General features: G+C 41.9%; 1 protein-coding gene across 2 annotated transcripts; it reads right to left on the bottom strand.

Moving 5' to 3' along the window:
• Positions 1-104: 104 nt before the first annotated feature.
• Positions 105-13665, bottom strand: DNAJC21 (DnaJ heat shock protein family (Hsp40) member C21). 2 transcript variants are annotated; one of them, XM_038124700.1, is made up of 12 exons: positions 13469-13665; positions 13236-13329; positions 12251-12374; positions 11210-11332; positions 7901-8205; positions 6114-6265; positions 5693-5780; positions 5295-5453; positions 4623-4662; positions 2567-2757; positions 2095-2170; positions 105-1080 (listed from the first exon to the last, which is right to left on the bottom strand). In XM_038124700.1, the coding sequence occupies exons 1-12, from the start codon at positions 13563-13565 to the stop codon at positions 919-921; spliced, it is 1611 nt and encodes a 536-aa protein (XP_037980628.1). In that variant the 5' UTR covers positions 13566-13665; the 3' UTR covers positions 105-918. The 2 variants fall into 2 exon arrangements, with proteins under 2 accessions (XP_037980628.1, XP_037980629.1); XM_038124701.1 differs by having other exon boundaries at positions 2095-2167.
• Between the last annotated feature and the right edge of the window lie 1195 nt (positions 13666-14860).

Below are 14860 nucleotides of genomic sequence, written 5' to 3'. Positions count from 1 at the left end.
TGTTTGTTATCCCACCTTTTTTTTGTCCTACTGAAGATCAGACAGATTATGCCTTTAAACAGAAGCGTAGTGTCTTTCCTTAGAAATCAGAACAAATTAATTAATTCATGTCACTCATTTATTTCTCCCTCACTTATCCAGCAAGGCTGTTTCACTAGACGTTTTTTCCCCAACACCTGCCATGGAGGTAGATGTACAAAACAGGAATTGTCAAAACAGGTTAAACAGCTTTGTCATCTAGCTTCTTTCCTTCTGTCTGCTGCTAAATGTAATTAAGTAATTTGATGGCAGAAGAAAAACCCATATCTTGGCGGTGCTTCATATTTGACAGAGGAGCAAGAATCAAAGAATATTCTGAGCTGGAAGGGATCCACAAGGATCATCAAGCCCAGCTCCTAAGTGAACGGCCCATAGAGGGACCAAACCCATGACCTGGGTGTTCTTAGCATCATGTTCTCACCCACAGAGCATAGGCTCTGCTACTGGCTACTCACCCTGAGCTGAGCCCTCTCAAAAGAAAAGCAACTGCACACATGTCAAAATAATTTATTATTTCCTCTGTGTGGAAATAATCCATGCAGGTTCTACAGGAACACAGGGTGAATAGCTTTGAGTTACTATTTCCCCACCTATGGTGTGAAAGCTGCTCAGGGTACAGGGCTTTAGACAAGGTGGCTTAGTGGAAGGAACACCCACCTGTGCCACAACACCAAACCATTCTATGATTAAAGGAAGGCTTTTAAGAACAGAAGAAAGCACAGAGTCTTCCACAAGGTAGTATTCCTTTTGTGCATCTTCATTTTTTTCCTACATTGGTACTTGCCTTCTTTGTTTAAGTCCAGATACAGGCAGTGTGCATGTTTCAGTTTTGTCAGAATGTTAATGTACAATTCTGAAGACTGTCACTATGGCAAAGTTCTATCTGTTTTTACGTTTCTCTTTTTTGTTTTTGGTGTTCACAGCTCCATTTACAGTCGGTGTTGTTGCTCTTGCATGACCTGTGACTTTCAGATGTTCAAACAATTTATTTCGGGATGGAAATGCACAGTTGCAGGTTACACAGTGGATAGGAACTTCATTCTACATGAGAAAAAAAAACAAAACAGAATGCTTCACATTTGTATTGAATATATCATCAGTGCAATACACCAATTTCATGCACACAGTTTCTCCTTGGCAATGAAGCAAGAATAAGCTGTTTCTATCATCAATATTTCATTATTCATTAGGAATTAAACACATTTTTTTTTTTTTTAAATTGCAAATTTAACTTCATGATATTTCAAAGTGCTTTAAGTAAAACCAAGAATGGAAGCCTTGCAAAGGCTAATTCAAAGTAAAGGATAGTTTTGATCTCACCTGACCATACAGGTAATGGTTTGGGCTCTGAGATGCAGAGAATTTAGTATGTCTTAGCTGTACTTACTACTAAGTTTTGCTCTCTGGCAAGCATCAATAATATAGAGAAAGATGCAAACAGTACTGCCTGTCACCTGCTGGGTGACAACAGCTCTGTCCCTAGCTGTTTAATTTATTTGAACTGCAAAACTGAATTTGCACACAGAACTTCACCAGCTCTCCTAGAAATGAAGCCAAGTCCTGCATTTCTCTGTGAGGACAAGAGCTGAAGTTTCAGTTCTATCAAAATCACAGGGGCAGAATTGGTGGACTGGAGGTGACCGAAAAACAGCCTTCTTTGTAGTTATATGACCCCCACCTTTTAGCCCTCCTATAAAGACAAAGAGAAAGACGAAGAGAAGGCTCCAGGGAGAACTCATTGCAGCCTTCCTGTGCCTTAAGGGGGCTTACATAAAGGAGGGAGAGTGACTTTTTATACGGGCAGAGTGACAGAACAATGGGCAATGGTCTTAAACTGACAGAGGGCAGGTCTAGATTACACATTATGAAGAAATTCTTTACTGTAAGGGTGATAAGGCATTGGCATAGAGAAGTTATGGATGCCTCATCCCTGGGAAGTGTCCAAGGCCAGGCTGGATGTGGCTTTCAGCAATGTGGTCTACTGGAAATGGATGATCTTTAAGGCCCCTTCCAACCTCTGATTCTATTTTAAATAGCGTAAGTAATTTGACATACCATTGTTGAGCTCTCTGAAGACACCTTAGCAGACTTTTTTGCTTCCTTGGCTTTTTTCCCTTTAGGCTTAGTGCTGCTAACAGACAGAGAGGAACCAAAATCAGTGCACAGGAACATTTAGCATTTACTAAGCTTCTGATGTTCTTCAGTTTTTAATGTCTCTGCTGCTTTCCCCTGTTCTTTCTCCACACAATAAAATGTAAGTGCATCCAGAAAAAGAAATTAATTTATACAGTCAATTGTTAATCTCAGAATGTTTAATCAGCTCCTGGGAAGTGATATGGCAGCAATCTGCAGCCAAATACCACTTCCAGAGAAGTTCCTACACGCTTTGTTTAGCATCATATTTATTCAAACCGGTTTTGGTGAGCAGCCCCTAGAGTCCACATTTGAGAGTAAATCTATCCTTGCTTGACAATATCAAACATGACACAGAATGACACAGCGACTGCAATGTTGCAACTCAACACACCTTTTTGCTTCACTTTTTGTTTCATTCTCTTGGCTGACGTCATCCGTAATGCCTGTGTCCTCTGACAGAGCACATCTCTGGCTATCATTTACCAACTCCTCTGTTGAGCCACTGTCCTTCTCCACGATGGGCACTTCCTTTTGTTCAACTGTTTCTTCGTCAGCACTTTGATCAAAAGAGTCCTCATAACTCTGTCCAAACAAAAAAAATCCAAGTTAAATACTTTCAGTTTGTTAGTGACTATGTCTATAGTATGATACTCATTTACCTCAAACATGGGTGGGTTGGGAGGAGAGAAAGCCATGGACCCTCTTAATTTTACTGTGTGCTTTCAGTGAGACTGTAACATGTAAAACCTTAGTTCTCCTGTTTTGAAAGATGAGGCCACCTGTGGTGAAGGGAAGAAACACCAACAAAACAGCCTCTGAAACTACAGAAGAGGAGAATGAAGGTAGCTTTTAATTACACACAGGTTCATCCTGTTCTGACTACCATTTCTTATTTCACACGTAGTGGCTTGGCTTGTAACTTTGTAAAGGGTTAATTATTTAGACTAAAGTTTTCTGTGCCAGACAGCTGCATTAGGACAATGGAGCCAAAATTTCAGCTGACTGAAATTAGGTAGACACACTGTATTTTCCTTCCCTAGCAGATACTGGCAGCTTTTTCCATGTGCCAGATTAGACTCAATACATGGTTTGGCAAAATATTAACTCCATGCCTGAAGCAGAATAGCAAAGCTTCCAAAATAACAAATTTGACCTAACACCACATTAATGCAACTCTTACCATCTCTAGTGCACAGTCTCAACTACCTGAAAAAAACTTGGCTAATCCTAACTTCAGGAAAAGGAAATAAAACCCACAGAGATTCCCAGTACTCCACAATGCTTGGCAGAGGATGGAGGTGAGGATTTCCCAGCACAAGACTGCAGCTTGAGCAATGCAAGAGTGGCACCTACTGTCCAGGCTGTATCAAACTGATGGAACAGAGCCCCGGTGACTATGCCCCCTCTGCAGTGAGAACAGACCTTCTGGTCTCAAACAGAGGAGGAAAGAGTTAACCTCGTGGCCTGCACAGAAACATGAAGGTCCAGCCAATACTCAGACTATGCAACTGGACCAGCCAATGTGAAGCCAGGAAGCTTCAGCTGCTTGAAAGTCTCAGAAAAGTTTCTTAAGAACAAGAGATAATGATGGAGTGGGAGACGGCAGAAAAGGTGAACGGACAATGGGAAATTAGAGGGGAAAGCATGGAAGAGGCAGGACCCGCTACAGACTGCTCACTGGAACAAGGCTAGGACTGAGGAGTAAGTATTTGAAAAGGATGAAGTTAGAGGAAGGCAGACAGAGAAGCAAGCTGACTATGACATCCCTGCCACTCAAGCCTGAAACAACTTGCTCTTGGTGAATTTCACCTGCTGCTGTCAGCAGAGATCTGTGATATCACACACAGACTCAGATCCTGGAGTACAACAGACCAGTGTAACTTCTGTTTGCACTTCAAGAGAAAGGTGGAATGGATGTGTTCATTCCAACAGTTACAGTGCCAGCAGAAAACCAATACTGTGGCAGTCTTTTTGACCCCCTCTAAATTAGAGATTAAAAAACAACACATTTTACCAACTCCTACAACTAAAGCCAGAAGTGACCACCAAACTGCTCTTAATGCACCAAGGCCACTACTGGTCTTACTGATCAATCCCTTGCATTCTCCCCATCTGCCTGTTTCCATCTGTTTTTCTTATACTTCAGACTACAGCCTTTTTAGAGTCAGCACCACATATTAGCATCTGTACTAACACAATGAAGTGAGGTCTGTGATGTTATTACCATAAAATATGATTATAATAAGTCTAAGAAAAGTTATTCTGGCAGCAAAAAATCATTTAAAATATTTTAAAATAGTTTTAAAATAGCTTTAAAATTCTGTGCACTTTCAAGTTCTCCTGTTCTGCAGGACAGAGAAATAATTTGTCAGGAGTTAAATGCCAGTTTTCAGCTTCTTAAGAAAACTGGGTTGTAAAGTTCCCAGAGTATGATTATGACTACATACCTTCATTGTTTTCTGCTTCTTCCTTTGTTTCTTTGAGAGTCTGTAAAGATAATTTTAAAATTAGCTTTTTTTTACAGAAAACCCCCAAAACCTAGTAGGATTTCTAAAAAGATATAAAGCTATACTTTTCCTTTATCCTCTTAACATGATACTAGATAGCCACAAAAAGAAAGTTACTCCTGCCAGAAAAAAAACAACAGGTCTCCCAAACTACTCACTGCTTTTAGTAAAACACTTGTTCTGCTCAGACTGAACCCAAAGACACTACTGAGATAGTTGGGATTATGCTCTGGCTGTTTAAAAAATTAAGTTGTGTGACAATTCTGATTTTGACCACACTTGTTTTCCATTTATGCCAGCAATTAATTGACAGTAAGTACCAAATCAATAAGCACTCACTCTGGGAAGTTCCTCTGTTTGAAAAATAACAAATCCTTCTTTTCCTTAACATATAACTTTAGGCAGCAGAGAAAACATAAGTCTGTTGTCTTATGGCACTCAAATGTAGTCATGCAAAGGCACGTGTTTTACTGGAACTCTGATGCTAAGAAGTATTTCAAATTGCACAATACTGAGAGCAATGCAACAGCAAATCATCAGGAGCTCCCTCTAAAGGCTACTAAGACTTAGTAAATCATGAGTCATGATAAAATTAAAAACAATTTGAAGTACTTCTGTTTGGGTATGTCTTCTGTTTCTTCCTCCTCTTTGGTCTGTATTCCATCTGCATCATCCGAAGACACAGGAAATTTCTCTTCCTCCTCTTCCAACTGCTGTCGTAGCAGTGATACCATCTCTCGATGCTTCTTTGATTTTTCATGATTCTTCATGCTGTGAAGACCAGATTGTTACTGCAGGTTGCTCTGAGCAAACATTGTTACATTTACATATAAATTAACAACAGACCCATTATCCAGCACTACTAAGTATGGAAATTTCTGCACAGACAATGTCTTTACTGGGAAGACAACACTCATCATTATGTGAAGTTAAAAATTCTCTAAAATGTAGTTTCAAATGACTTAAAACCCAACACCTCCACCCCCAAATCGCCACCCACAAATACTTACGCTTTCTCAGTTTTTAACAATTTGTCACAAGCAGGGCAGTACAGACCATCAACGAGTTCAGCTTCTTCAGTGTCATCATTCAGTTTCTCTGAAGAGATCAGCAGGGATCAGAGAGAAAAAAATCAGATGAGCAATTTTTGAACAAGATGCTCTTTAAGCCCCAGAAAATAGTCACAGCACTGACATTCAATTTCCCCAGTACTACTGACACACAGACAGCTCAAGATCACCTCACCATATCAGACATTGGTATAAATTAACAGCTGCAGCTTGTTCAAACAAAAACACCAGAAGAGGGACAGACTCTAGCCCAGCATCCTCAGAGGGAGGGAGTTATAGTCAGGACTGTGAATCTGAGGCTGTAGTGAACCACACTCATACTGCAGTGACTCAGTATATATCACCTTCCCACACACCATACCTTCAATGCTTTTTGTCTCCTGTTCTTCTAATTCATCTTCACCACCTGATCCATCTCCAAATTCCTTTTCATATTGTGCCTCCATCTCTTGCAGCTCTCTCTCCAGATCTGACATAGTTATCCAGCTCTGCTCTTTGTACTGCTCAGCAAGCCTGCAAGCAGAATACAGTAACTTCTGCAATGTGTGCCTCAGATGGGAACTAGGGGAACAGTGTTACTGAAAGATAACTTCTACTTAAAGATAACTGCTCTTCTTCGGCATCTCAGGAGGAAAGTTCTGAACATATCATGATGGAGCAAACAACTGGAAATCCGAGCAATCTGAGTTAATTTGTGATGTCAATGGGCACCTCTGCACTGCAGGCAGAGATATTAACACAGGTGGGTCCTAGTTGAATTTCAGGCAGAACATGCTGTGCAGCATGGTCACATGCTGACAGCAAGGAAGTCATCTCAATCCTACTCTAGGATCCAAACTCATAGTAAAACAGGGTGCCCGTGATGAAGGGAATGATTGGTATCTGACTTTATTGATTCAGAAGGCTGAACAACTGCTTCATTAAACTATATTATATTACATTATACTATACGATAACTATACTACAAAGAATACTAAAGAAAACTCATGGCTGTCTCCTGACAGTCAGGACACAGCTTTTTCCAATTGGCCAAGGAAACAAAATAATCTTCAGTAGAATTCAATTGACAAATCACTTCAGGTAAACAATCTTCTTAACACATTCTACATGTGCAAAACAACAGGAGCAGCAAGTAGAGAGAAGAATCGTTTTTCTCTTCTCTGCGTTTTTCTAGGAAAAAACTCTGAGAGAGAGAATTACGTCTCTCTGTTCTGAGAATGTGAGTGCCACACAAACTCACAAAAAATACAGGACAACAAAATACACAAGCACATTACTCCTTGACTGTGTGCTATGGGAATGTACCATCTCAGTTTTCCCAATTTAAGTGTGCCCCAAGTTACCAAATATGGCATCACAGGACAGTTGAATTTTGCTCCAGCTGGCTTCTTGTCTCAGAATTAGCAAGCCACTTGTCAGTAAATGCATAACCCTACTTTATTGTCCCTAAAGGGTGAAAGTAGATATGTATATATAGAAAAACAGTACATAATACACTCCATTTATGTTATTACATAATTTTAATCATATGCTGTTATTTTGCAAGTGCACTCTTAATAAGAATTTAAGCTCCTCCCTTGTATGTGCAGGCAAACAGTTCTTTCAGTTGAAAAAATAAATTGTGGCTATAGTTGGGAGACCACCTCTTTTTATTTCGGCAAAAAAGCCAAACTCTGACACTGCATTTAGTCCAAGGAAAGGGTCCTTTCCAAAGAATTCAGAGGCAAGACAAAGCTAAGCTCATTATCCCCTCTTTCTTCTAAGCAGGTACAGCTCCAAGGCAGATGAAGATGATCTAAGTCCAGGTTGTTCTCTCTTACTCTACAACTTACTTTTTTTTTTCTTTAAAGAAAATAGGTAACTATTGAATTTTATTTCCTCAGCTAAATAAAAGCACACTGGGTTCTGTGCTATTACTCACAGCACCCAGATAACCATTCCCCAGTTATCTTAGATCTCTACAAGTCAGTACAATGCAAAAGCCTGAGTTTTAAAAAGCTCAGACTTGAGACCAAAATTAGTACATAAAATTTTCAAAGATGTTTAAAAGAGCAAGTGGAGCTACTATTAGAATCTAAGTCTATATTGTATCCTCATGCGTAATTTCTTCAAGTTAAAAAAACCAATATTTGTTCCACATGTACATACTTGGCTTGTTTTAGCTTCTGTTGCCTCCGAAATTCCTCTGCTTTCCTAGTTTTTTCTGCATTTTGTTCTTCTACAAGTTTTCTGTGAGCCTGTACTCTTTTATCTCTTTTACGAATAAAGGCTACTAGCTGACGGATCAGTTCATTCCTCTCTTTCCTTGCTTTCTCTCTCGTTTTCTTGTTCTCTTTTTCCATAGCTCGTTTTTCCCAGCGGTTTGAGGCTTGTCGTGTGTCATATTCTTCTTTCCAAGCAAAGTTTTTCTGAGTACAGAAACTCTGCCAATATGCATAGAAAGGGTGGACAACCTATAAGAAGAAACAAAACTAAGTCACTTGTTGAGGAGCGACAGAAAAAACAGAGAAATAATTCAGAGCTTTTGTAACAGTTTTTTTCTGAACTTCTACACAGGCCACAGTTTTGCCTGAGAGCAATGGAGATTTAGAGAAATTTCTAACATCATCCTTGAAGTCTGAAAGCACCTCAATTTAACAACCTTATCTAAACTATTACAAACTGCAACTTCTAAAAATATCCCCCCTGCAGTATTGGATCACACTGACACTAGTGTCCAGTTACTTAGCTGTGCTGTATTTCTCCTGTCAAACTGAAAAGCACAATCAGAATCACATATGCTGCCTGCAAGCTGGTACTCACCTACTAATATTAAACGCACATTAAACACACACTCCACATTAAACCACACCGGAGGTCAGCCACACACTTGCACAGCATAAAAAAAGCAGCAAAACAAATACATAATGCTATTTCTTCCTTGTATATTCTTTCTGCTTCCTGAGCAAGACAGAAATGAATAGCCCTTGATGATACAACAGCAAGGAGCTGTGACTTGCACAGTTTAAGAAATGGCTGTGTGAAGAAACATTTACTCCTCTTTTGTTAGCAAACTACATGACTAGGCTAAGATTATGCCCCCTACCTTTCACATTAAAATAAAAAGTAAGTGATTGTTACTTATTCTCCTCCCTTTTACTATTCATATGTAAATGCTGGACTTATAACGTGGTATCTAATCACTTTGGGTTTGTTCTTTATTTCTGTTCAAATAATTATTGTCCTTCTGCATTCTGTATATTCAGCAATCAAGATATGCCTAAACTTCCTTCTTGCATTACTTGCCCCATCCATCTTCCTTTTTACCACTCACTTCTATATGCCCAACTGCTCATATTTTGGGATACCTCACAGAAGTATTTAACCCCACGGTTTAATGTTTTCTTCTAGTGAGTCCTCTTCTTCTTCTGCCATTTTTATACACAGGAACTACAACTATCAATTGTTATTCACAGGAACAACTCAACAATAACTTCCAGTATCCTACATGTGAAATTCATGGCTGTGGCTTCTGGCAGGTGTCACTACAGTTTTTCTCTGCTATCACAAAAAATAACCAATAAACATTTACATTTCATCCAATAACCTAAGTAATATTAGACCACCTACCTCAGATTTCTGCTTCAGAAAAGGATACTTCTGTGCAAAAGGATGCACACCCACTAACTGATGACAGGGATCATCCTCCCCTTCACCAGATATATAAGGTGGGACTCTCCCCTTTCGCAGCAGCCACCTTAACAACCTGCACATGTCTGGCACTCACCAGCAGCCTGTACAGCAGCCCTTGCTGAACTCTCAAGTGGATTTTGTTTAGCCTGCTACTCATACCTGGAGCTGATCATTTTTGTCGACCTGCAAGTCTTCTCTTCCCATGAATGCTTGTAAACTCATAGCCCTAAGAATGCTTGTAAACTCATAGCCCTCTCCTGGCTGCCTGGCTCTGATCAAGCTGCCTCTCATGCTTCTTGTGAATTCACAAAGTAGACCAAACCAAAGAGCACTCACATCACAGATTTTAAAGCCTTTGTATAGTTTTTGCAGCTCCCTTCTAAAACTCTTTTCCCATTATATTCCTACTGCAAAGAGAAGTGAGCACTGCAATGTTGGAATCCTCCAACAGTGTAATCTCTTTGTCTGAATGTAAGACAACAGGGAAAATTACCTTTCTACTTAACAGAAACTATTTCCTAAAAAATACCCCTATGAATCCTTAGGGGGGAAAAAAGTGAGCACTCTGCTTCCAGAACAGCGTGAACTAGGCAGATGTCAAAGCATGTTGAATCGGAATTCCAGTCCTTTTTGCAGTTACTACACAAGCATTGAAGCTATTTTGAGTCTACAATCATATCTGTCCCATGGCCTCAAAACAAGCAGTTTTCAAAGGATGTTTCAAATTAACAACATGAAAAGACATATTTTAGCTGGTCCAGAGATACTATGTATTCTCCTTGGGAAAGATTTCCATTTGTTAAGCCATCCTGTAACTTCTCCCCACATCCAAACATCCTTTCTGGCCCTTCTTAAGAAGTTTGATTGGTAACATTTGTTTCCAAATCCAGCCAAGTTTTATACCACTGAAGCTACTAACTTTTAAGGTATGAATAAATTCAAATTTCATAAATAATTAGCCATACAGAAAAAGTGACAGGGAGAAGTACCACACTAGAAGCAATATTTGAGTGCACTTCATACTGTGCAGTTGTTCCCTAGGGAAAGTGTTATCACCTCATTATTTAATTTCAACACAGAAATACTGGTAACCTTAAAAAAAAATCATAAGTCTGATAGTCTGATAGATTATAACAAATAGTTGGCAAACCAGATGACAAGAATTCAAGTCATACAAGTATCCATACACCTTCTTTTCTTTTTTTCACAGAGGAAAGCATGCAATTTTTTCTGAATCAAATCTGACTACAAGCTAATTGCAGATGACTATGTAATAATATTGGCAGTTCACACTGCCAGTCAACATCACATCTACTTTCTAAAGGCTGTGCTGCACACTAATTGCTATGCAGTTTGCCTGTATGAGGCAAGATACTACATGCTACAGCAGAAAAAATTAGCTCAGTACCCCTCTCTGTAACATAAGTTGTGTTAAACACTGGTAAACTACTCTCATCAGGAAGCCAAAAAAACATCCATTCTTTTGCTTTATAGGTCTTGCACTAGACTTAACTTCCATTGGCATAATTGATGGTTGGCCCTGCAAAGCATCTGTCTGAAACTCACCCAGCAGGCCTGGCTAACACTGTAGTCCAACAGGAAATACCAATTTTAATTCACATAAATATGAATCAGACCACAAGCATTTCCCTTGCAGTAAAGGTCTACATAGTAGAAAATAACCACAGATGCATGGTATTCACCTCAGAGAGCAGCAGGCACCCTCCTCTGGGACAAAGTAATGGTTTAACTCCGTTACCTGCTCAGTTTTACACTTGCCCTTACCGTATCATAGTCACTATGGGAATATCCAAACATAGGGAATTCTTCAATATCCTCCTGTGTCATATATTCCAGCTCTTCCTTCGCAATCTTCTCAAAAACTTGTCGATAGACTGTAAAGAATCCCTGAAACAAACAAACAAACAAATAAATATGTAAACCTTTTGCGTGGCACAATAATAGATGTACAAATGCTCAGATGCAGCGTATTATAGAGAAACGTTGCTACACTGCAAGAGCAACTCAAAACCAGGATAAAGGCCTTGTAAGAACTTGCTTGAGGTACAAGACCCTTCTTAACAAAGTTTCACTACCTCTCATGCCTTTTACTTCCACCTTCCTCACACTGTCTCTCTCACACGTGTAGTTAAACATCAATTTTAAAAGAAAGAAAGTTTCCATATGCTGGAGATGGTGATAGGTGTCTAGTTACACAGGATCAAGTTTTGTGGAAGTTCCAGACATAAAATTCACTATTAAATATCCTATGTTTTTCTAAATTAACATGTTATTAATATTCTGTTACTGACTGCTAGTACAGTAACAGAAGGAGAGGTAATTATTTCCTCTGGTGGATGTTTTTCTCATCACATGGAGCTTTTTTGTATATTAAATATTATGAGTGAGTATTTTAAAATCCAATGGGAAATTCAAAAATCCAATAGGGAATTCAATTACAGCAAGCACACCTTCCCCCAAAGGCTATTGTTACATTGCTTTTCTGTAGTTTTCAACATTCTAGCTTAATAAAGGTATTTCTAAATCAACAGATGGTATTGCAAAGCCCTGGAATGTTTCACTATATGAGATAAATAAACAATATGCACACATCTGTAGTTGTACGACATAGCTGGACATTTTGATTAAGTAATTGCTGGATAATACACAAGAATTAAAGCCTCCCTATACATCCAGGTTAAGTTTTGTCTTGCATTTGCATAAGTTGTGCTAACAATTCTACATATAACTTTAACATAAAACAAATGCTAACACTTATAATGAATAATGAAATTTAGGCTGATTAAAGATTAATTGATTCCTTACCTTTTCATCATCCCCATATCCAGAGTAACAGCTAACAGTGAAGTAGTGCAGCAGATCTAAGCTGTCATCTTGATAGTCTCCATCAACTCCCCCTTTCAGCAGAGCCTCCCTGTGATTATCATACCTGGAAAAAATTCACATCATCAAGGATGTAGAGACACAGAACACCCCTCAGCGCTGCTAAACTAACACAGTACACCTATCACATCACTGAATAGCTTAACCTACTGTCCGTAATTTGTCTCTCACATCCAAAGTCTTCAGAGAGAAAAAACATGACAGACCCAGTGGATATTCCCTCTTGACCTTAATTTAACTCACTATTATTTTATCTGCAATATCTATAGCAGTAATTCCTCAAGAGCCAGCTACCAATCAATCACATCTGAGAAAGATGCCTCACAAAACTTCCAGAAAGTGGTAGGGCATTATTTAAATCACCCAATACTTGCATGCACTCAAAAAACCCCCCATATCATACATAAGCACATAAAAACTGAAAAAGAGTCCAATATTCTCAAGGAGGACAAACCCAGGAGAGGTGGGTTTGGCTGTGTAATCTGGTAGATGCTTCAGCCCATGTGAAAAACAAGCTACACAGAACATTTCGAATAGAGATCCCTTAGAGATGTGTATGTGTGTATTTTAAACTAGAACTGAACACCTGTGTGCACTGCCCAGGGCCAGAGGGCTGACCAGAGCTGCCGTGAAAAGCTGCTCGGGGAGGAGGAAGCCTGGCTGTTGGCAGGGCGCTCCTCGGGGCCCAGCACGCCTTCAGCTCCCGGCACACCACGAGGAAGGTGAGAGTGCGGACCGTGCCCCTGCACGGGGCTGCACGGCTCTTAACTCCTGCAAAACCTAAAACCAGTCGGCTGCCCCTGCCCCGGCTGCCCGCGCTGACTAGAAGCGAGGCCCAGGAGCAGCACAGGACAAGCCCTGGCAAGCCAGGGCTAATAAAGCCACAGCCAGGCCGAGCGCCGCTCACCAGGCCCGTTCCTGTGGGTCGCTGAGCACGTCGTACGCCGCCTGGATCAACTTGAACTGCTCCGCTGCCTCCTCCGCGTTCTCGAGGTTTTTATCTGCAGGACAATTTAACGAAACCGTGTCAGCGGCGGTCAGGCTCGGCGGCAGCAGCCGCCCCGCCGCCCCCGGCACCGAGCCGGGCGACAGCGCGGTGCCCCCGCGCCGCGCGGGGCCGGGGCCGGGCCCGGGCCGTACCCGGGTGCCAGCGCAGCGCCAGCCGGCGGTACGCCCGCTTCAGCTCCTCCTCGGCGGCGTCGCGCCTCACGCCCAGCACCTCGTAGTGGCACTTCATGGCGATGGCGGCGGCCGCGGCCGGCGGGGCGGGGACACCGGGACACCGGGCACTGCCGCCCCGCGCCGGGAGGGGCGAGAGGCCGGCAGCGGGAGGAGCGAGGCGGAGGGGAGGGACCTGCGGCGCGGTGTCACCCGCCTGCCGGCGGCACCTCGGGAGCGCTTCTCCCCGGGCCGCGGCCGGGTTCGGGCGCTGCAGTCGCGGGGTGTCAGATTAACCAGATACCGTCTGCTGGAATTCACAGACTCAGTGAGGGTGGAAAACGTCTCCGAGATCATTGAGTCCTACCTGTGACCCAACACCACCGTGTCAACCAGACCGTGGCACTGAGTGCTACGTCCAGGGGTTTTTTTTAATACCTCCAGGGACGGTGACTCCACCCTCCCTGGGCAGCCCATTCCAATGTCTAATCACCCTTTCTGTGAAGAAATTGCTCCTAATGTACAACGTTAACGTCCCCTGGCACGGCTTAAGGCTGTGTCCTCTCGTCCTATTGCCAATTGTCAGAGAAAAGTCTGACCCCAACCTGGCCACCCCTTCCTTTCAGGGAGCTATTGAGTGCAATGACGACTCCCTGGAGCCTCCTCATTTCCAGAGTAAATACTCCTGCTTCTCTTAAGACATGTGCTCCAGGCTTTGCTGTGCTTCACAGCTTGGTTTCCCTTTTCTGAATTTGCTCCAGCACCTCAAAGTCCTTCCTGAATTGAGACCTGAACACAGTTAACAAGGAGTGACCTCACTAGTGCTGAGCACAGGGGAAGAATAGCTTCCCTAGGCCTGCTGGCCACACTATTTCTGAAATAGATATTTCTGATTCCTGTGGGTGTTGAGGAGCTCAGAGGCATAGCCAGCACAGCACACATTCTTAAGGTAACTTTTTTAAATACCTATGCCCTTCAGAGATTTTAGGGTTGGTCGCTTTCCTTCTCTAGGTCAGGTGTGTATCAGTGGGCACTACACAAACTGAGTTTTGGATGATACAGCAAGATCGGGAGGCCCTGAACTCACAGTAAAATCTGGAGGTCCTAATCTCAGTGTTTAATCCAAACATGGCAAATTGAACACGAGCCAGCAGTGCCCTGGCAGCCAGGAGGGCCAACCCTGCCCTGGGGGACATCAGGCACAGCATCAACAGCCGGGCACGGGAGGGGATTGTCCCACTCTGCTCTGCACTGGGGTGGGCTCACCTCAAGGGCTGGAGGCATTTTTGGGTCACCTCAACGAAAGAAGCATATAAAGCTATTGGAGTTTATCAGGAGGAGGGCAGCTTAGATGGAGAGAGGTCACAGCAGCTG

The sequence above is a fragment of the Motacilla alba genome, chromosome Z (genome assembly GCF_015832195.1).
Source record: "Motacilla alba alba isolate MOTALB_02 chromosome Z, Motacilla_alba_V1.0_pri, whole genome shotgun sequence".
In the NCBI taxonomy this organism is placed as follows: domain Eukaryota; kingdom Metazoa; phylum Chordata; class Aves; order Passeriformes; family Motacillidae; genus Motacilla; species Motacilla alba.
Note: the sequence above shows the minus strand (reverse complement) of the source record. Positions and strands in the feature narration are given on the sequence as shown.

Excerpts from the sequence above, each read along its gene's own strand:
- DNAJC21 (XM_038124700.1), bottom strand. The coding sequence starts at position 13,565 with ATGAAGTGCCACTACGAGGTGCTGGGCGTGAGGCGCGACGCCGCCGAG. Across the intron at positions 13,330-13,468 it reads GGCGCTGCGCTGGCACCCGG|ATAAAAACCTCGAGAACGCG; the intron begins GTACGGCCCGGG and ends ATTGTCCTGCAG. Across the intron at positions 1,081-2,094 it reads CTTCAGAGAGCTCAACAATG|AATGAAGTTCCTATCCACTG; the intron begins GTATGTCAAATT and ends TTTCTCATGTAG.